This window comes from Chelonoidis abingdonii, chromosome 10, assembly GCF_003597395.2.
Source record: "Chelonoidis abingdonii isolate Lonesome George chromosome 10, CheloAbing_2.0, whole genome shotgun sequence".
Lineage (NCBI taxonomy): Eukaryota > Metazoa > Chordata > Testudines > Testudinidae > Chelonoidis > Chelonoidis abingdonii.
The window spans coordinates 7,690,524-7,711,809 of record NC_133778.1 but is presented as its reverse complement, the minus strand read 5'-3'; the positions used below and the strand labels follow the sequence as shown (position 1 = coordinate 7,711,809).

Genomic DNA, 21,286 nt, shown 5'->3' with positions numbered 1-21,286 from the left:
CCGCGTGGGAGTGCCACTCCAGAGGGCGCCACAACTGGCCCTACAGATATCACTGAGGCAGAAATCTCCAACAACTGTGCACGTGGAATGGACATGAGCAACAGATCTCAAAGAACAACAGTTACAAAAAGGTAGGTAACCGTTTTTTGTTCAGAGAGACACTCAAAGAATCACCCTCTTTCAAAAGGGTTGTCATTTTGTAGTATTCTCAGTGAGACTGGTGGCACAGGTTGTCATTAGCAAAGGTTGGCACTGCTTCCATTCACCTGTTCCTCTCTACACCTCGGTAGCATAGGGGCCAGCAGTCTTCCCTGAAGGCAGTTTGACTTTGTTTCCATTGTGAACAATGGGAGGCAGTAGCTATTTTTGTTAAGGGCAGGCTGTGACCGCAGTCCCATTGAGAATGAGGGGTAATGGAGGCTGTTTTGAAATAGGACAGCTCTTCGTGAGTGTCTCTGAAATAGAAGATTTTATGTGCCAGCCTGTTTTGAAAGAGAAATTTTCAGTGATCAAAAATAATGCTATGAAATTTATTTTTCATCCTAAAAAAATCTACCTGTTGTACTCGGTCTATTCAACAGCGAAGGCAGGAGGAAGGGGAAACCGAGGAGTGCATTCTGCCCTCTGTGTTGCTCTGCTGATACAGAAAACCTGTAAACCCAGCTTAGTTGGCCTGTGTGCTTTGGCTGCTTAGCACTCGTTCAGAATAGTATAGGACAGCTAGCATACACTGGTGAATCTGGCCCTAAAAGCTAAAAAATACTAACCACGTTCAAGTGATTGGAAATATCAGTAGCAGTCTCTTTGGGTTCATGAGTGTTCTTATTTAGTGTTCATGAGTGAAAATGTTAATTTAAAATGCAAGGGAATTCCTGAATAAAACCCTTTAAACTGCATTGACATCTGAGAGTACACATCAGTGATTTGGGGGTCAGGAGGGAATTACAAGAATGTTGTAAATACCTCCAAAACAAGCATTCTAAATTCTAAACTAAGAAATTCAGCTGAGGTCATACTTACAAGAAACCCGTATATGATGAGATACGATGATGCACAGTTAAAACACCCGTGCAACATTCACACTTGGCTGTAATGACATTATGAGGAAAAAAAAAATCTGTTTTTAAAAGTTAGTGTACTGTGGAACCAGTCACTAATATGCATTCATCCTAATGCTGTGGAATTGTGAATTTAAAATATAGTTTAAAAGTCGACACATTTCCTTAAACACACCATAAATCAACGGTGTAAGTCCTCCCACTCTCACGGGCAAGCTTTCTCCGTGACATAGACAAATCAGCAAGCCCTCCACTTAAGGGACTTTTTTTGGGGGGTGGTGGTGGAAATGGGGGATATTAAACTGGAAATTTCAGAGAAATTGAAATAGCTGGGTGTTTAGTTCATGTGTAATATTTTATTTTTAAGAATACCAAAGATAAAGAAAGTCTGCTTGCAGAGAAGGAAGAGAATCTGAGTAATACAGTGCAACAGATGTACAACAATATAGGAGAAAAAGAAGAAATCATTAAAGGTCTTCAAGATGTAGTGACATCAGAAAGGTCTAATTTATCTCTTCTACAACACACTCTTTCTCTCCGCGACACAGAGATAATGCAGTTAAAAAATGAAATTGCTTCAGCCAAGATGAAAGAACAGGAGTGTATTGAAGAATTGAAAGCAAATCACAAAAGGGATATTTGTAGACAGTTGGAAGAATGTCACAGAAAAGAGATAGTAACAGTTAAGGAGGTTTGTGAAGAAGAGATGAATAAAAAATATAAGAATGAACTTGAGCAGTTAAAAAGAGAAAACTCTGCTTTGAATTATGATGAAGATTCTCAGAATTTAAATGCAATAATTATTGATTTAAATAATAAACTGCACGAGTCTGAAATTCATAGAGACAACTTGTGCAAGCAACTTAAAAATCAAATGGAGGATTTTCAGAGAGAGAGATCTGAAATTGAGCTGAGGTATAAGGATTTGGTAGAAGACCTCAAATTACAGCTTACTAATGCAGAAAAACAGGCTAAGGAAGCACAGGAGTCTAAACAAGAAAAGGAGTATTTGAATGATGAGATCCAAAAGCTTAACTCCTTCATCCAGGAATTAAGTGAAAAGCTGCTCCTTGAGACAAAAAATAACAAAGATTTAAAGCATAAGCACGATGAAGAAATAACTATCTACAATTTGAAGTTAAAAAAGTTAGAGCAGGAGGAAAAATTTTTACAGGCAGTGTCAGAATCACAGAAGGCAGAGCTTGAGAAGATGCAGAGTAAATTATGCCAGCATGAAGGTGAAATACAGTTAGTTCGTGAAGAACTGGAATTCCAACATGGCTTGCGAGTGGACTCATTTAAAACTGAGTTAGAAGACACACACAGAACTCTAAAGAAGGTCAAAGCAGAGAAGGCCCATAAAAGTTATGAAGCTGATAATATGTCTGAAGAAAATATGGTAGACCTAGGATCTTTCATAGAAGATGCTGACATATTAACTAAATATCTTGTCTCCACTGAGAGACAGGAGCAGTCACACACATCAGATGACTCTGAACTTCTCCACGCTGAAGAGGGTAGGCTTGATAGATTTGTGCTAGATAGCAGTGACATTTTAGAACCCAACATGGACTCCACAGCAGATAAGTTAATGTTTAGCCCTGATGAACAAAAGTGTCTTAGCAGTGTACTGCAAGGGACTTCTGATGAAACAGAGATGGATGCTGAGGCTTTTGCTTCATATTTGTCAGGTGACTCCTTGCTGCAAAATGAAATAAATGACAGTAAAGAGGTGAAAGATGAAGAAAAAGCAGGCTTGATGGAGAGATGTGTTAAACTAATTAAGCAGCTTAATGAAAAAGAGTCAGCACTGAACAAATCCTATCAGGAGACCCAAGAAGCTCTTGAAAAATGGGAAAAAGCAACAGTTGAACTTTCCATTGCCCATTTAGAACTGAATAAGGAGCGAGAAGCACGGGTTCGTTGTGAAGAAGAACTTGATCAAAAAGTAAAGAAGGAGAAAGAGCTTGAAAACAAAATAAATTTTCTGGAAACGCAGGGTGAAGTTTGTATTGAAGAATTAGGGCTTGGAATAAAGGCTTCAAAGTCGCATACTTGGCAGGAGATGATAAAAGACCTCAAGCAGGAAAGAGAAACACTGATGATGCAATTGAGGGCTCAGGAGCAATTAGTAAAAGAAGTTCAAGAGCAGAAAACTGCCTCTGATTCAGTTACCAGTGAAGTACAGTCCCTTTTTGGACGTCAGCTAGCTGCTTTGCAGAGCCAAAGGGATCAAATGCAAGCCCAGCTTGATGCCCAGAAGGCCAAAAACCAGACTATGGCTGAACTTCTTGGTCAGAAAACCATAGCAGAAGAGACATTACTTAAAGAACAGGAGGCTCTCAAAGCTGAAATGAGTAATAAAGAACAAAGTTTAACACTCACACTTAGGGAGAACGTAACCTTACAAGAAAGATTGTCTGCTGTAGAGCAGAATCTAATAAAAGCAGAAAAAGCTCTGGAAGAGAATCTTGAAAAAAATATACATGATCTTAATATAAAAACGAAAAACTTTGAAAAAGCACTGGAGTGTGAAAGATTGGAATTTGAGGAGAAATTGAAATCCAGTAACTTGGAACTTCAGAAACTTACCACTGAAATACAGGCAAAAAAAATTGAATACACTGAGAGAGAAAACAAACTGACTGAGGAAGTGGCTTATTTGGAGAAGGTTCAGGTAGAACTGGAGAATCGCCTTCAGGAGACTGTGCAGAAATCTGCACAAGCCATACAAGAGGTACAGTCTGAGATGAGACGTTATGAAGAGGAAATTAGTAAAATCGAATCTCATCATCTTTCTGAAACAGCAAAATTGAATCTGATACACCAGAAAGAGGTAGGTAGCTCTGATAATGACACAAGGATTTGTATTTCTGAATGCTTGGTAATTTCAAAAATTTCATCCTTCTTTTCAGGTAGAAGAGCTAAATGCAGAAATAAAAGAGAAGGTGGAAAAACAGCAGAACTTGGAGGAGGAACGAAAAGAACAGATTGGATTAATTAAAAAGGTATTTTTTCATAACAGGCTTATTTAAGAAAGATTCTGAATGTCTGATTTCTTCAGAAATGGAAAATCAACATGGGTTTTTGCAAGAGAAAAGATAGTTTTGTTGACTTTGAGACTTCTATCCTAATGGCTTGTTAATGCTGGAAGGACAAAAGTGCAAAATGTCCACAATCCAGTAAAAATTTTATCCAGACCAGATATCTGCTAGGTCACTCCAGTCCTTGACTCTGGGAGCCAGCCTTACCCTGCTCTGCTGTGAGAACCCCTACTCCTGGGCTGTTTACACACAGCCTCTGGCATGTAAACTGCTCCTTGGATTGTGCAACTGAATGACGCTAGCCAATACCTCCGGTCCCGGACACAACCTTAGGAACCTCCGTCTTGCAGTGTCCAGTTGTGCCTGCCGGATGCCGCAAGCTTCTATGAGTTTGTCAATTTAACAAAGAAATTGATATATATCGGGCTTGTTATCCCAAGGGGAGCCTCTGAAACACTTCAAACCAAGCACACTGCTTCAGGTAGAATAAACAAACAAATTTATTAACTAAAGTGATTATAAGTCAAAACATAACAAGTTAGATTTGGTCAAATGAAATAAAAGCAAAACACATTCTAAGCTGATCTTAACACTTCAGTGTCCTTACAAACTTAGATGCTTCTCACTACAGGCTGGCTGTTTGCTCTACAGCCAGGTTCTCCCCTTTGATCAGCCGTTAGTCGCTTGGTGTGGTGTCTGTAGATGTAGGTGGAAGAGAGAGGAAGAACATGGCAAGTGTCTTTCCCTTTTATCATGTCCTTGTTTCCCTCTTGGCTCCCCCCCCCCCCCCCCCCCTCCCCCGAGTCAGGTGAACATTACCTCATCACAGTTCCAGACTGACCAAAGGAAGGGGCATGGCTCCCTCCAGAGTCTAACAAATTCTTTTGTTGCTGCCTAGGCTTGCTTCCTTTTTTCCTGTGAAGTTGGGCTGGGTTTGTCCCATACCTGCCCTGATGAGGTGTGAAGTGCCTCTCAAAGAGTTTTTGCCTGGGCTTATTTTGAGCCATGAGGATACGTTTTCAGCCTCCTACATACATGAAATGATAACCTATAACATTACTATAATATTACTGTAACAATGCTCAGTGCATCATGAGCCTTCAGAAGACACCCAGCATGACAAACTTTGCATTGCATACCACACAATCATTTTATAAAGGTGAACATGAGGAATGTAGGGTGTTCCCCCGAGGTTCAGAGCATCACAGTGTTCTTCTCTCCAGGTTCATGAAAGAGAACATGATCGTGAAATTAGTGAACTAATTATTAAACATGAAGATGAAATGAAAGAGCTACGTGCTGAACTAATTAAAAAACAGCAGCAACTGTTGGATGAACTTCAGCAACAAATGGAAAGTACACATAAAACAGAGATGCAGCATGCTCAGCTCCAGTCACAGGTACAGTATGTATGCACAGTAATTATTTAGGCAAATTTCTTAGCTGTCACAATTTACAGTTAATTCACTTGCAAAGAGGAGCCTCTTTTCTAACAAAATAAGCCATCTTTGGAGGAATGCCTTGTGCTATGGTAAAGACTACATTTGTTATGCTAAGAGGACTGCAGATACCACCTTCTATGGAAGGGTCTCCAGTGTCCTCAATCTTACCACTTACTCTTTAGAAAATTGACAGAATTTAGACAATCTATGGAGGGAAGAAGCTTGCTTATCTTCATGAATATAAATAAATATCTATCTACAGTAACTTCTGGGAATGGAGAGAGGCAGACAAAGAATAAGAGGTTAATATGCTTTTTTGGTGTTCTAATCAACAGATACGCATTTTTTTTTCTTTGTGTGTTAGATTTGCACAAAATTCTAGTGCAAGGTAATGTTTTACCCAGTCTCTAGTGTTGCTGGACCTCTAGAAATATGGAATAGCAGTTGTATGTGCTGCAATATTAGGAATTGTAAAGTATGGCAGAAAATCAAACTGAAACTTAGTCTTGCTTCGGCCAAGTCTTATGAATTGCATAAAGGTAATCTATCACATACAACTTTACTGCGATGTGTATACTGAGTGTATTTTTGTCAGTGTGACACATCCCTTCTCATGAGTTTTACATGAGTTGAGTTCACTAGGTAAACTCTGAATTTAAATATTAAATATTACTCCAAATATCCCTCTGAAGAGTCCATGGACCTTTTAATTGTTACATATTTATTGACTCTGTATCGGATAAGATTGTAATGTTACTTGAATTTACAAGTGGAGGCCCTAATCTTGCAAGCAGTTACACGCATATATAATTATATATGCATGTGAGTAGCCCCATTGATGATATTTGACAGGTTGAAGGCCTAAATTCCCTTCTCTCTAAATATTTAATCCATTTTTAAACACCCATTAATTCTAGAAATACATAGGATACAATTACTTTTGTGTCTAATCCCTAAATATTGGCCATAAGTATTTGTATATATGTAGAATAGAAACTTCATAATCCCTTGTAAAAATTAGTTGCTGCTATTGCTAACTGATAGATATATCAGAACTGAATCAATGAGCAGCACAAGAGAAATGTATATTTACATCATTGTTTCTATTTCAACACTTCTGATATTGGTTATTCACTCTACCATAATATTAAATGATCGCCAGTGACAGCTTTGTGAGGTATGATGCACTGTGATGGACTCAAAGGGTAAAAGTGGAAATTTGCAGCAAAGCTATAGACAATAATAATGTGTATTTTTGCAATTTCCTTTTTACATTTCATAGCTTTCAGAAGATGCTGCAGGGAGGTGGATTGCTGGCAGGCATTCCCTATCAGCAGATAAGCTTAAGAGAAGGAAAAGGCAAACAGTTTTGTTATAATATCAAACAGACTTTGCTACTGGAAGGAGAGATAGTAAAGACTGTACTCATTAATAAAAAGCTTCTGCAAGCCAGATGAGAACTAGAATCTGTTTTTTCTGCTATTCCACTTCCAGCCATGAATAGGTTTTATATGAAAATAACAGACTAGCAATAAATATAGAGGGGTGTGTGTGTGTGTGTGTGTGTATAATTGAAACTGGTATAGAAAAATGGTAATATATTTCACTTAAGCCATGTTTTTCCCTTTCCTACTGTAGACACTGCACAATCTTGAGTTGGAAGGTTTACGACTAAGTCTAACTAATATGCACACATCCCAGTTGGAGCTGATGCAGTCTAACTTGAGAAAGGAGAAGGAAACTGCCCTTGTGGAGTTACGGGAGATGCTCAATGATAAGCGTGCTCAGGAAGTAGCAATTCTACAGAGCCGACATCAGTTTGAGTTGGAGCATATTAATGAACAACATCTGAAGGAAAAAGAAGAAATTTCACTTGAACATCAACAAGAGCTAGGTATTATGAACTTGGGAGTTAGGGGGCTGATTATGCAACTGCTAAGTATTTGATTGACCCACAATTTCTGATGGGGAGATTCTCAGGCCTGGTCTACACTTAAAATTTATGTTGGCATTACTATGATGCTCAGGGATATGAAAAATCCACATACGTGAACATCATAGCTATGCCAACCTAACCCCTGTTGTAGATTCAACCAGGTTGACTTGAAGAATGAGCAACACAGCTACTGTTGGTTAGGAAGGTAGCATTCTTACAGCGACACAAAAACCTCATTTCTGCATCTACACTATGGGGCTATCACAGTCTAGCTACAGCCCTGTAGCTGGACCACTATATTCCCCATAGTGTAAATATAGCCTCTTTTTGGTCTGTCCTATGGCCTGTTCTTGTCCCTGTTGAAATCTTTGAAAACTGCATTGACTGCAGTAGGAACAGGGTCAGGCATTGTATGTTCAAGGGATTTAGGCCTGCCTCAGATATAAAGCCTTGATTTCCAAAGATATAGCTGTGATAGTTGCCCATTCGTAGAATAATAGAATATCAGGGTTGGAAGGGACCTCAGGAGGTCATCTAGTCCAACTCCCTGTTCAGAGCAGGACCAATCCCCAGACAGATTTTTGCCCCAGATCCCTAAATGGCCCCCTCAAGGACTGAATTCACAACCCTGGGTTTAGCAGGCCAATACTCAAACCACTGAGCTATCTCTCCCTGCATCACAGGTTGAAGGCCTTCTCCAAACTCAGGTTTCTAAAATCATTGGTTCTAGCATAATCATCTTATGTTATCCCTGTAGACTGTGCTCTAGTCAATCAGCAGTTTCTTTCTAAACATCTTCAGAGATGACGACCTCCTAGATTGGTGCATCACATTTTGTCATCTTGTCAACCTTTATTCTACCAGAAATATACTTTTAAACAACTGGTTCTTCAGTCATCTGTCCTTTTTCAAAATTTATTTCTGAAACTCTTGGTGTTCTCACACTTAGTATTAGGATCATCTGTGTCTTTGACTTTGAATTTCAACTCTTATGCTTTGCTCCGGATCAGATGTCGGTTGATGCCAGCTGCTGTTACCAGTTGTACCACATAAGCTTTTGCCTTACCTTGAGTCAGCACCAAGTTCATCATTGTGTTTTTGGAGCAAGTACCTGAAGATTCTCCTGGCTTTCCTTCCCAATACCTAGAAATGAAGTGAGACGTCTACCTAGACGGTACTGAAAGCTTCGGCTGGAGAGCCAGATTCAAGAGTCCCAGATGAGTTACGGATCTGTATCCGTGTTGCCCTGGGTGGGGTAGGTTTGATGAAACATTCTACAGGACTGTTTCAACACCATCAAGCTAGTCTGCTGGAATTGCTGAAATTGCAATGAGGTTTTGCCATTTGTGCTTCTACATGCCACTCTCATGCTTCTTGACACAGACAATGACTCCTTGAGCAAGTCATTGCGTCCTTTGAACTGCAATGACAATTTGTTTGAGAGCCAACAGGCAGCTGTCTCAATTTGTGGAAACAGCTGAGGCCTATAGGTGTCATCAGAGAATGTTGAGGAGGCTGATCTCTGTCTCTCTCTCTCCCCTCCTCGGTTCAATGAAGCAGTCCCTTTAGCTTATAGTGAAGGGAGACTTCTATGTTGTGGAATTTCGGTGTATGCATGAGACTTGTTTGAGGACAAGTGCATCTTCACTGGGAAGAGTGAGAGTGAAATACTGATTTCTTCTTTAGAAAAAGTTTGTATAACATATCTCACACACACCTCCAGTGTGCCTTAGGGTACTTCTGCTGAGAAGTGCCTCCTTTGGCTTTAGCTGCTTGCTAGGACTCCTATCCCCATGTGAAGCTTCCGAGGCTAGTGCTCAGCCTCTCAGAGCCTTAGGACTCTCTCTCTTCATCTTTAACTAAGTTCCTCAGCCTGTGATGCTAAGACTGCTGAAAGTGGTGGTGGAAGGAGGCTGACAGTCCTCTTCAGGTTTGCCGTTGGGTCTCACTCGCTGGAGACTTCAGGAGCCCAGCGTGAAGGAGGGAAGGGAAAATCGTCCAGTATCCTTCTTCAAGCCGTCTACTTTCTCCAGTTTCTCTCCCTCTTTTCCTTTAGATTGCAGGACATGTTATGCAAAGAGCTGAGGAATGGGATGTGGTTGGGATGGGGTATAGAGATCTTGGGCGGGGAGGGGAAAGCAGCCTTCAGGTAGTGATCCAAAAAAATAGCATCATCCGCCCTCCCCCATGGTTAGTGTAGGAGACTCAGAGAGTGAGGTACTTTTTCTCACTAGTTGCTTCCTTCTGCTTCTGTTCCTGTCTCTGGAGCTACTGATGAGCCGAAATTAGCTTTGCAACTTCCACTGACCCATTCTGATAATGATATTTAAAATGTATATAGCTCTTCAAATTGGTTTTATCAATTAAACTTTGGTCCTATGCACTAGATCTCTACTAGATGAGTTCAGTAAACTGTTTCTCTTTTTTAGATTTTTAAGGCTCTGAACAAGTCTATTTTTAAAATTTGATGATGTGATAAATTAGATAACGCGTTCCACATTTACTTCAAATTTGCTAGAAAAAATCTCTCAGCAAGTTTTTGCACACCGTATGTTTTGGAGGGGGAGGTGGCAAGGGTTGAAATCAAATTTGTAATGGAAGCTTTAGCTATGTAGTGGCTCTGGCTACCAGATAGTAAAAGGAAGATCAAGAATATTTCCACTTCCCTTCCACATACAATGTTTGTTTTTTGGTCACATAGGCTTATGACATGTGAGTAGCAGCTTGAAATATTATTTTCATCAGAGGTAGAATTGAGGGAGGAGAGTAAGTGTTCTCTCTCAAGTTCTGCTGGCAAAATAAGCCCCATCCACTTGAGACCTCGGTATGCCCCTTGCACTGTATCATGCAGACATTCAAAATATGATCATGAGTGTTCTTTGAACTTCTTGGGCTGCCCCCTCCCCCCAAATGAAGTTTGCATATATCTGTGTGCTCTGCAGAGCTCCTTTGGAGCAGCTCAGATGCACTGCTGCACTCTGGGTCCTTTTTGATTAAGGGAAATGGGATTACCACCTCCATCGTTAAAAGAAGATGCCACTTTCAGTAAATTTGTGCAGATTTTTGCAATATGATTCTCCCTCCTCTTTCTTGCATTCTTTGCACAGTGAAGTAATTAGCAATGTTGGCATCTGAAATGTTGTTATTGGGCATCTAAGTTAACACTGCTGAAATGAATGGGGCAGTTTACACCTCTCTAATGGTGTCATGCTCTCTGCATACTTGGGCAAACATTGCTGGACCAGTTACGCTAAATTTACATCTCCGTGATTTTCTTTGCAACTGAAACAAACTAGACACTTATTCTTATGTGCCAGAGTGTCAGCTCTTATTTTATAAGAGAGCTGTTTTAAGAGAGATGGTGGTACATCATAATGCTATGTAACTCCTAATTCAAGCCTTGAATGTGATGTTTAAAATAAAGTAGGTCTTTCTGTATTTCAAAATGTCATTAGACCCCAATGTTTCTTACTGGTTTGTTTGGTAAACAGATTTTATTTTGCAGATGAAAAGAAGAAAATAGAATTGGAAATGGAAAAGAAACACATCCAGACACTGGAGGTATAAGTTCCGTACTGTATACTGGACAAGATGAAACTATACTGTAAATCAAAGCTGCCGTGATCTCTTCCCTTTTCTATTATAACATTTTTGAAAGGGCAAATAAATGTGATATAAAATAAAAAGAAGCAGAAAAAATTTACTCTTAACTGCTTTACTAATGCACCTATCTTGTTCTGTTAGACTCTTAAAGGAGACTGGGCACTGAAGACCGAAACATGTTTAAAAAACATCCATGAGGAGCTATCTGAAAAACATCAGACTGAAATGGGTGAACTGCAGAAAACTCTGAATTTGGAGCTAGAAGGAGTTAAAGAGGAGCTGAAGAGTCTGTCTCTTAAAAAAGAACAGGTGGAAAGTAAGTGTTATGCTTTGGAAAGCATTAGCTTTGTTGCAAGATATTTATTGTGAGGGATTAAAGCTGGCTAGAGTAACTTTACGAGTTGTACAGTGTATGTAAAACAGCAATAATTTTTCAGTTTTAACATTTGCCGTTAGAACCATGCCCATGACCTGTAATTGTTCAGAAATTAGCAGTTACAAAGTGACTACATCTTAAATATAAAGGCTGATAAGCCACATTGGCTAGTGTGTAGTTGTAATTGTAGCAAACTTAAGGTGAAAACCCAGAATGCATTTTTTCCACAAATATAAAAAAGGTGAGTGCCTACAATTTACAGAAGTTGGTCTAATAAAAGATATTATCTCACCCACATTGTGTCTCTCTCATCCTGGGACTAACATAGCTGCAACAAGACTGCAAGCTACAATTTTACTGTCAATTGAGGGCCGAATCCTTCAGCATGGGGCACAGTTATTTGTGCTTTTGAATGAGAGTAAATTGCAGATTCTCTGTAGTTAGAAGTCCTTAAATCAAAATTTGAGGACTTCAGAAATTCAGCCAGAGATTATGGGTCTATTACAGGAGTGGGTGGTTAAGGCTCTACGGCCTGCGAGGTGCAACAGGTCAGACTAGATCAGCGGTTCTCAAACTGTGGGTTGGGACCCCGGAGTGGGTTGTGATCCCATTTTAATGATGTCGCCAGGTTGGCTTAGAGTTGCTGAAGCTTGGGGGCAAAGCTGAACCCCAAGGCCCACTACTTGGGGCTGAAGCAGAAGCCCGAGAGCTTCAGCCCTGGGTGGCAGGGCTCAAGTTACAGGCTTCCTGCCTGGGGCTGAAGCCCTTGGGCTCGGGCTTTGGCTTTGGTTCCCCTGTCTGGGGTGGTGGGGCTCAGGCTGTGGTCCACCCTCTTGGGGTCGTATAGTAATTTTTGTTGTCGGAAGGGGGTTGCAAAGAAGTTTGATAACCCCTGGACTAGATGATCATGATGGTTCCTTCTGACATTAAAGTCTATGATAGTCTCTGAGTCTCTTAATTTAATTAATTTCCATTAATTTCAGTCAGTGTTTTGCTTGATTTAAAGATTTCCAGATAGTATTCTGAACAGCCAGACTCCTGTTTGGATCTTAACAATATGAACGTATGATAGATTTTGGTAATTCTTTAAAATAATTGTCTCCAAAGTTACCTTCCTTAAGCAGCAGAGTAACTGAAAGCCTCACTACTCAGAAAAGTGAGGGCCAGGATGAATAAGTGACCATGTGTGAAAATTTTTGCTGCTTTTAGGAGTCTGAAATGTGAGTGTGAAGGGCTCCTAAAGCCCTTGCCTGTTGAGAATTCCGTCAGCAAGAGACATAGCTGGAAGTGAAGGGGAGAGAGCTAGCCAGTTGGTTTAGGAGCCATATGTCCTCTGAGGTACCTCGGAGGTGAGAGCTGGAGAAATGGCAACTATTTCAAATAAATGGAAAGCTGGCTTCAGAGTACCTGGCACTGGGGAACTTGGTGCCAGCTGGAATGCAGCAAAACCAGCCTTGAGATATAAGCTCCATCCTGTTACCCATGCATAGCATTGAATGCTTTTACTGTCCTGCTAGCAGTTCTCTGGCTGCTGTGAAGGAACCTGCCTATGAGTCTCTTCCTCCCCAGTCTCCTATTGATTTTTTACTTGTTCCCCTAGAGTGCACAGTCCAGCTATCTGTATGTGACAGAATCATTTCTGTCACTGCATTGTGGCTGAGTGGGAGTGACTTGCAGGCAGGGTTCCCTCTCTGTGGCAGAGCAAAGGTTTGTTGAGGAGAAGCAGGTGGGAGGTCCATTTTGCTTAGGGAGAGCTCACTTATGTGGTGGGATTGACTCCAGCTGCCATGAATCTTCCAAGTGCTCCTTTGTGTTTGAGGTGAGTGTATCTGCCCTTCTCTGTCCTTGTCTGCCTTCCTCCTTCTGCAACTGTTTGTGCTGGTAGCAGAAGTGCTTTCCAGTCCCATGGCCAACTATTTCTTCTTGCCCTTCCAGTCCTGGCTGCCAGCAACATTGTGAATGGGAGGTTCTCTGGAGAAATATGTTCCCTGTGCATTTAAGGCTGCTGCTGTTTATTATGGCATTGTCTCTCACATATGTTTCGTCTTCAGGTAGCCGCCTCTGGTGTCCTCCCTGAGGACCACACCGCCTGCTGATGGCATTTCACACAGTGGACCATAAGGCTCTGTGTGGAAATTCCAAGTTTCTACCTCCTGCATTTCTTTACTGTTACAGTTCTTAGTGTGCTCATTACTGTGGTATAAGTGCTTGTGCTGAGCTAGCCAGTTGGTGCCTTTCACAAGGTTGTAATGGCCCTGTCAGTTGTTAACCTAGATAGAGAATGCCTTAAACTTACAGTTAGCTAGCATATTAGCTTATTGGCCTGGATTCATAGTTTTGTGCTTTAATTAATCACTAAACTGATGTTGCATTAGGTAGTTCACAAGGAAAAAAGTCTAATCTGGTAATGTAACAGCACTAACTTTGTTTTGTAGTGAAATATGAAAACCTGGAGAATGAACACCAGATGGCAATTACAAAACTACGTGAACACCTGCAGATGGAACATGACCAATGTCTAGAAAACCTGAAAAGGAAAAGCAAGGAAAGAGAACAGGAGATGCAGCAGGAGGTTAATAAGATTTTTTGTTTTGAATTTTTGGTATGAATTAGGAAAGTGGCATAGTAGTTAGGAGCCACAAGTATTATTAAATAATGTGGGCCACTCTTCTGTATTTAAAATTTAGATTTTTTTTTTAAAAGGGGAAATGTAGCATGATATATGTTTTCTGTTGTTTTTTAGGTCAAAATTAAGAGCATGAAACACAAATCAATAGTATTCATAGTTTTTTAGCTGGACTTAACTCTATGTAACATATTGCAAGATCTATTGATGTGGCCTTTCCTGCAATTTAATCAAATCTTTACCATAGTTCTTATTTAATATAGTTTGTTACTGATTCCTATATTTTTCTCAGTTATTTTGTTCACCACATTCATAGTGTCACCAGTCATGACATAAGCGGATGGCTCCCTCATTTCTCTCAATTAAGGGATGTTCATAGAGGAGTAAGGTGTTTCAGTGTCTCCACCAGTCTCTGCTGTGAACCCACGGGTCTGGATGGTACTATAGCATTTCCACCCATTAGCAGCTTAGCTGTTTCTAAGACATGAAAATAGGCAGCTATTAAAACTAAAAAAATAATAATTCTTAATGCGTCTTTCATAGATGGAGAAACTTCAGGCCACATATGAAGAATTAAAAACTCGATCACAAGAAGAAATCAAACAGCTTTGGTCTCAACTTGATAGCACACGAGCAAGTCGACAGGAGCTAAGTGGTATGATTGAAACACATTTCGGTTCTTGCCTTAACTCACCTAGAACAACACTGCATGTGAATCAGTTTTTAACAAAATGTATTGAATGGGCATTCAGTCACAGGAGCATACAGCAGCAGTTGTCATACAGGATTAGATGAATGGTCCATTTAATTCAGTTTCTGGCTAGTGCCAGATGCTTCAGAATAAGGTTTAAAGCCCTCAAGTAGGCAATACCATGCCAATGGGGAAAGTTTCAATCCTGTTCTGGTAGTTTATAATTTGTCCTGAAGTATGAATGCAGAGATGCCCTACAATTTTATTGTATCAAATTGTAGTGTGGTGGTATCTGTGCCAAAGCTGAAGTTGCAGCTGAGCTGTCATCGCTGCTGCTGTCACTGCCACTGCTATTTTCTGTGTGTTACATTAGTAACCAGAAGACCTGTAGCGTTCGACAGATTACAAACAAGTAGTAAAATACAGCCCATGTCCCTTAAATCTTAAAATCAAATTTAAGATGAGATGCAATGTGGTGTAACAAACAAATGAAGGGGAGGGAGGAAGAGGGATAGCAGCAATAGGAACACTCAGTTGTGTCAAATAGTATTATGCACAATATGTGGAGAGGTTTTAAAGATATAAATCAACATGAAATATTGATGGCAGTAATCCCTACTGCCCACCCATAACACTTGTCATTTGGCTGTTTATCATTACCCTGATCTTGGCCCACTTTAAAATCTGTGAACAAAGGCATGGGTTAGATTAGTTCTGAAACTGAAATAGGGTTTCATAGTAGGTTTGAATTGAGGTGGACAAGGATTCTGGAATTCCATCTTAAAATTAAAGGGATTCATTAGTATTCAGGTGGTCATTTTAATGCTTAGTCCTTTCATCCCTAGAAGATCCACTGGAAGGGAAGAGGAATGCCCCCACAATCCCTTTGTCCTCCCTTTCTTGCAAACCGTATGCTCCTAGCAAGAGATCCTCTCACCTACTCATCCCTTTCAGGGCTCTCTCTTCTCCTGCTGATGTTTATGAGGTGAGCAGAAGTGAGTGTCTTCTCCTTCTGCAGACCTCGTGGGGGAAATGTCCAATCTTGCTGCTCTCCAAGGTCAGAAGTTAAGGGTGTTTTTGTTTTTTTTAAAAGGGAAATTTCCAGACAAAATTCTTTATGCTAGAATTAATGTTACCAGTGTCAGCCTGTGATTTTAAGTGTATATTAGCTTTTCGAGAATGTTTGGGTTTTGAAAAATAATTAACCTCCAAAACTAACAAGCAGAAGAGCAAACATTTGAAAGCCAGGAAAGTGAGTTTAAATTTGCAGTTCTCAAACAAGATACTAACTCATAAAAATTACAACAAAAACATTTATTCTGTCCCAGTATATTTGCAATGCAGTATATAATATAGCCATAAGTAAGGTTACGTTTTTGTCATGGGTATTTTTAGTAAAAGTCATGGACAGGTCACGAGCAGTAAACAAAAGTTCATGGTCCATGACCTGTTCATGACTTTTACTATATACCTCTGACTAAACCTGAATGTGTGTGCGCGCGGTGAGTGTTCTGGGAAGTGGCCTCGAGGGGGTGCCATAGGTACTTGGGTGGGGAGGGTTTGTGGAGCTGGGGAAGCGGTGCCCTCCAGCTCTAGTTCCACGTGCTGCCTCCGCTCCGCCTCAACCTCCGGATCTGTAGCTTTCATTGGCTGGGAACCTCCGCCAATGGGAGCTGCGGGGGCGGTGCCTGTAGGTGGAGGCAGCGTGTGGAGCTAGGAGCTGAGGCAGGGGAGTTCCTGTCAGCCTTCCGGGGAGTCCCCTTCCCCTCAGGTAAGCACTGCCCCCTGCACTTCAATCCACAGCCCTGAGCTTGCGCCCCAGCAGCAGCTGGTGCGACTGGCCCAGGGGCTGCCTGAGCTGCTCAGGCGGCTCCCAGGCCAGCCGCATGGGTTGCTGCAGAAGTCACGGAGGTCTTGGAAAGTCATAAATATTGCATGCTTTTTAAAAAAAAGTTGGTCTTATGGAAATGTCTGAAGGTAGCTATGCTGAAATGTAAGTGTAAGGTAGAGAAAGCAGAGAGTGAAGTGATGGTAAAATCTGCCATTGATAGCATTCATTTTATATTCAGTGTACTATAGACATCTCCTGAATGAGAATTGTCTTAAAAGAAAAGTTTTTTAACTTAGAGCTTAACGTACATGTTCTACAGCTGTATACATGATCAATTTTGTAAATGGATTGTTCAGAGAGCTGATGCCTTTTGATTAGATGGTGTGTGACATGGCCACACTTGGATGTGCACAAAGTGTTGCACAATTGATGTAAGAATGAAAAAGACCTCGGAAGACTATGCTTGTGCCATTAGTTGTATTAGCATGTAGCTTTATTGGGATTATGCAGTTTAGATGTTAGTTCACTTGCGATGTCTCTGTTTGGCGTAATTAAGGATATGTCATTGTCTTTTGTCTGGAAATGTAATTGTATATATTCAAATTTGTATAGCTGTCCAGTCTGCTTTTGGAATCTTGATTCCATAATATCTGGTGGTAAAGGTTGACAGGCTAATTTTGTGTTGTTGGTTTTATCAGATTTGAGTTTGTGAGTTTTTGACTACATGGGGTCCTCCTTGTTCTTGAATTACCAAGGTAAATATGAAAGGGTGCCTGACTTCTGTGCTCTTTGTTATTTTCTGTAGCTCTGTCATATTTGTTGTCTAAACTAAGGGGTCCTAACCTTATCAAACATTAATATCTTTTCATGCTTCTAATCACTACTATTACCATTCTGTGGACCTTCTTCTATTTTTGCTTCATCTGATATGAGATGGTGTGATCAGAATGCAACCCAGGGCTCCAGGTGAGGGCATGCTCTGGATTTATATGATGACAGAATCATTATCCATTCTCTTTCTTAATAGCCCTGAATAACTTAGTTTCCTTTTTTCTTTTCTCAGCTAGCCCTTTCCCTGCCCCTTCTCACAGCACATTGAGCCGTCCACAGTGACACCCGCGTTTTCTTTCTGAGTAAACAGCTGTTTTTTAGAATACATCAGCATTTATGTAGAGTTCTAATTATTCCTTCCAGGACATACTGAAAGTTCATATATACAGAAACCTATGAGTCTCCTTCATCTACTGTTCTCTTGGCTTCCTACAAGAACTGTAATTGATTGAAGACATATACTCAACAAAGCAATAGCATTCTAACATTTTTACATGATGGGGAATAGTCCACACTTGGCCAACCTGTGAGCAGAGCAAATCCTTTGACAAGATTAAATTTACATTTAAGTGTTAGATTTACATTTTTCAAAGTAGTTTGTGCTAGGAAGTCTGTTTCTGGGGTAAATCAATTTAATTCAAAGCAGCTACAGTAATTCGTCTTACTCCTGCTTCATGGGAGCACTAGAAGGTGCAGGGTTCAACCCCCATTGCAGGGATTTGCTGCATCATCATCATCATCATCATCATCATCCCTAGCTCTTATATAGTGCTTACAAAGGAGGTCAGTATCATAATCCTCATTTTACAGATTCTCAGTACTGAATAATGTTAGATGTTGCTAGACCAGGCCTAAGTGTGGGGTAAATGGGGTTGTGGCTGTTTTCTCTGCTCTCTCACCCCTTAATTTGTACTCAGTTTAAGGTGTAGCAAGACCTGCTCAGCTAACCCTCCCAAAAATGTTGAGGCATTGGCATTATGTCTTTGAAGGCATGACTTTTTCTGATGCAGCCTGTTGGGTTCTGTGCTTTTCACCCCACCCAAAATACGGTTCATCTTCATAGGATCTATGATTGAGTCCAAAGTGTTTATGTGTTTTTTTGTTTTTGATTAAAAACAAGGTTAAAGGTATTGGGTTTTTTTTCATCTTCTACCCAGAGTTAAAAGAACAGCTTCTGGCTCGCACATCACATGTGGATGAAATAGAACGCTTAAAGCAAGACTTTGAACAGCAGCGGCAGCAAAGAAGAAACGAACATGAAACTGAATTGGAACAACTGAGAATTTATTTTGAAGAGAAATTAGGGGCAGCTGAAGAAAACTACAGAGAAGAATTAACTCTGCTGCATCAGAGGCTACAAGAATTAAAGGAATATTCTTTGTTGGAGTCGGAGATTAGTCAAGATCAGCCTTTAGATATCAGGTGATGACTGTTCTTTTCTTTAATCTTATCTGTGACCAAACGCACTCAACTTTCCTTTCCTAGAAAAGACTTTAGGCTTTGTGTGTGTATTTGGATTGGTGGTGAGAGGTCAGAAAACCCAGGATGAACGTTAGTAATGGATGCACACAGTTTTTTGGATGCAGACAGGTTCTTGTTGAAATGGTTATTCAGGAGTATTTCACTAGATGCTGGTCTGTACGTACGTATACTCCTAATATCTTAAGAATCAATAAATTCTTCTAATTCTACATTTTATAAAGTGAGTGTTCAAGTTAATTTTCTAAATCCCTTTTCTCTGCTCAGCTCCTCGGTCACACTTTTAGAAGAGGCAAGTGAAAAAGAGAGAAGAGATACACTTGACCAACTAACTCAGCAACTGGAGCAGCACAAGGTGAAGTGTCAATTTTAACAAAAATGATAGTGCACATTTAAAAATCTGCGCAAAAACAGGACAGTTGCTTCACACCTCTTACCATGGTTTTAATAGCAGATACTATACTGAGGTCTTGTATTACTATTGTTTTGTTGTTTTGACCAAGTATACTATAAGGTATTGTCTTACAAAACTATTCAACTTGACAAAATAAGTGAACAGAGGATGTTTTTGATGCATTTTTTGCTTTTTTGTTACTTGCTGCTTTAGAGATAAGTGTTTCAAGAGTTGCCAGGGCGCTTGGGAAGAATTTTCCCCTGTGTGGCTCCTGGCTGAGTGCTGCAATGGGGTCCTGGTCCAAGACTAGGGCTTCTAGGTGGTATGGTATTAGAAATGATAGTATAAGCAGTCTCCTTCCCCTATGTTAGTGTTAAAACACTTGACAAGCTCCCTACTCAGGTGCCTACAGGCATTTCCCGCTCTCATAGATCCTCTGGCAGCTCCTGGAGCTCTACTTTATCTTGTGGCAGTATGGCTGTATAAGCAGAGTTAGGCCTTCTGGGGATCCTTCTACTCCCAGAGTTGAGGAGGTGGAGGCGGGTGTAGAAGCAAGAATGTTCTGAGGAGACAGACTGCTAAGTGAACTTGTGTGTTTACAATATGCTATATGCACTTACTGTCAAATTAATTCTTTAACCTAATTATCTGAAGGATAAAGGTATCTGTCTCTGTTCTGAATGTGTGTTTTCTGCAGGAAGAACTTACTTGTTTGCGACTGCAATTGGAGGAAAAACACAGACATGAACTAGACTCCTTAAGATCTTCCCTCGCACTCCAATATAAAGAAGACCTGATGAAGATGAAGATGGATCTCTCAGACAGATATATTTCAGAAATTGAGGAATTAAAAAAGAAACATTGTCTAGATCTTGAACTACTCCGTGCCAAGCTTTCAGAAGAGCACATCAAAGGTCAGATGTACTTGCAGGTTCATGTGTAAAATGGAAAGCTGCTTGGATTGTCAAAACTTTTTTTTATCTTTAGGCTTTAAAGGATTATTTGAAGGAATATGAAAATTCGAAATTAGTTTGAAATTACATAAAAGAAATCTAGCACTTTAAACTTGTTAATAATGGTACTGAGAATTGTTTGTTTTTATGATTCTTTTGGGGGGAGGGATAGCTCAGTGGTTTGAGCATTGGCCTGCTAAACCCAGGGTTGTGAGTTCAATCCTTGAGGGGGCAATTTGGGGATTGGTCCTGCTTTGAGCAGGGGTTTGGACTAGATGATCTCCTGAGGTCCCTTCCAAACTTAATAATAATCTATGATCCTACATATTCCTGCTGTAGAGTCCTAAATGTGAGTTTCTAGAATATAATGAACTACAGCTGAGGAACGATTACCACAGGAGTGTCTCATGTATGTAACTTGCCATATTTGATGCTTAGAAGGGCCCTGTCAAGTTGTTGCACTTTTTTCTGAAAATTTCTCTACGTTAGCGTTACAAGAAACCTAGACCACTAACAGAAAGAGACTGGAGGGAAAAGATCCTGTTCCCTATCTCTTCACTTTTTGTTTTTTATGGCTTTAATAGCACTTAGTGTACAGTAGAGTTCACTGTTTTCCCTGCATATTCCATTGGTAAGTTTCTTCATTTGTGCAGATCTTTCACGCAGCTTTGTGGGGGAGAGAATTATATTAAAAGTCAGGAAAATATTACTTTAAAAATTGGCCAGAGAGCTCAAGCTAAAGAAATAATCCCGTGCTAAAAACCCAGATCTTTTGCTACTTTACTACTGTTGTATAACTAAGTTTAACAAAGGAATGTTCTGTATGGGTGTAAGCAATGTTTCTTCTTCGAGTGCTTGCTAATATCCATTCCAAGTAGGTGTGCGTGGGCCGCGTGCACGTTCGTCGGAATAATTTTCCCCTAGCAACACCCGGCGGGTCGGCAGGCGCCCCCTGACGTGGCGCCTTTGCGGCACCGTATATATGCCCCTGCCGACCCGGCCGCTCCTCAGTTCCTTCTTAC

General features: G+C 40.4%; 1 protein-coding gene across 4 annotated transcripts in view; it reads left to right on the top strand.

Annotated features, from left to right (window-relative positions):
- Positions 1-21,286, top strand: part of PCNT (pericentrin) — a 282,663-nt gene that overhangs the window by 79,228 nt on the left and 182,149 nt on the right. For all 4 annotated transcript variants that reach the window (XM_075069898.1, XM_075069897.1, XM_075069895.1 and 1 more), the window contains 11 exons: positions 1,426-3,898; positions 3,978-4,066; positions 5,326-5,502; positions 7,183-7,438; positions 10,986-11,041; positions 11,225-11,399; positions 13,895-14,031; positions 14,629-14,740; positions 18,596-18,860; positions 19,185-19,272; positions 20,009-20,225. In XM_075069898.1, the coding sequence (XP_074925999.1) occupies positions 1,426-3,898; positions 3,978-4,066; positions 5,326-5,502; positions 7,183-7,438; positions 10,986-11,041; positions 11,225-11,399; positions 13,895-14,031; positions 14,629-14,740; positions 18,596-18,860; positions 19,185-19,272; positions 20,009-20,225 (4,045 nt within the window). The remainder of the gene's footprint in view (positions 1-1,425; positions 3,899-3,977; positions 4,067-5,325; positions 5,503-7,182; positions 7,439-10,985; positions 11,042-11,224; positions 11,400-13,894; positions 14,032-14,628; positions 14,741-18,595; positions 18,861-19,184; positions 19,273-20,008; positions 20,226-21,286) is intronic.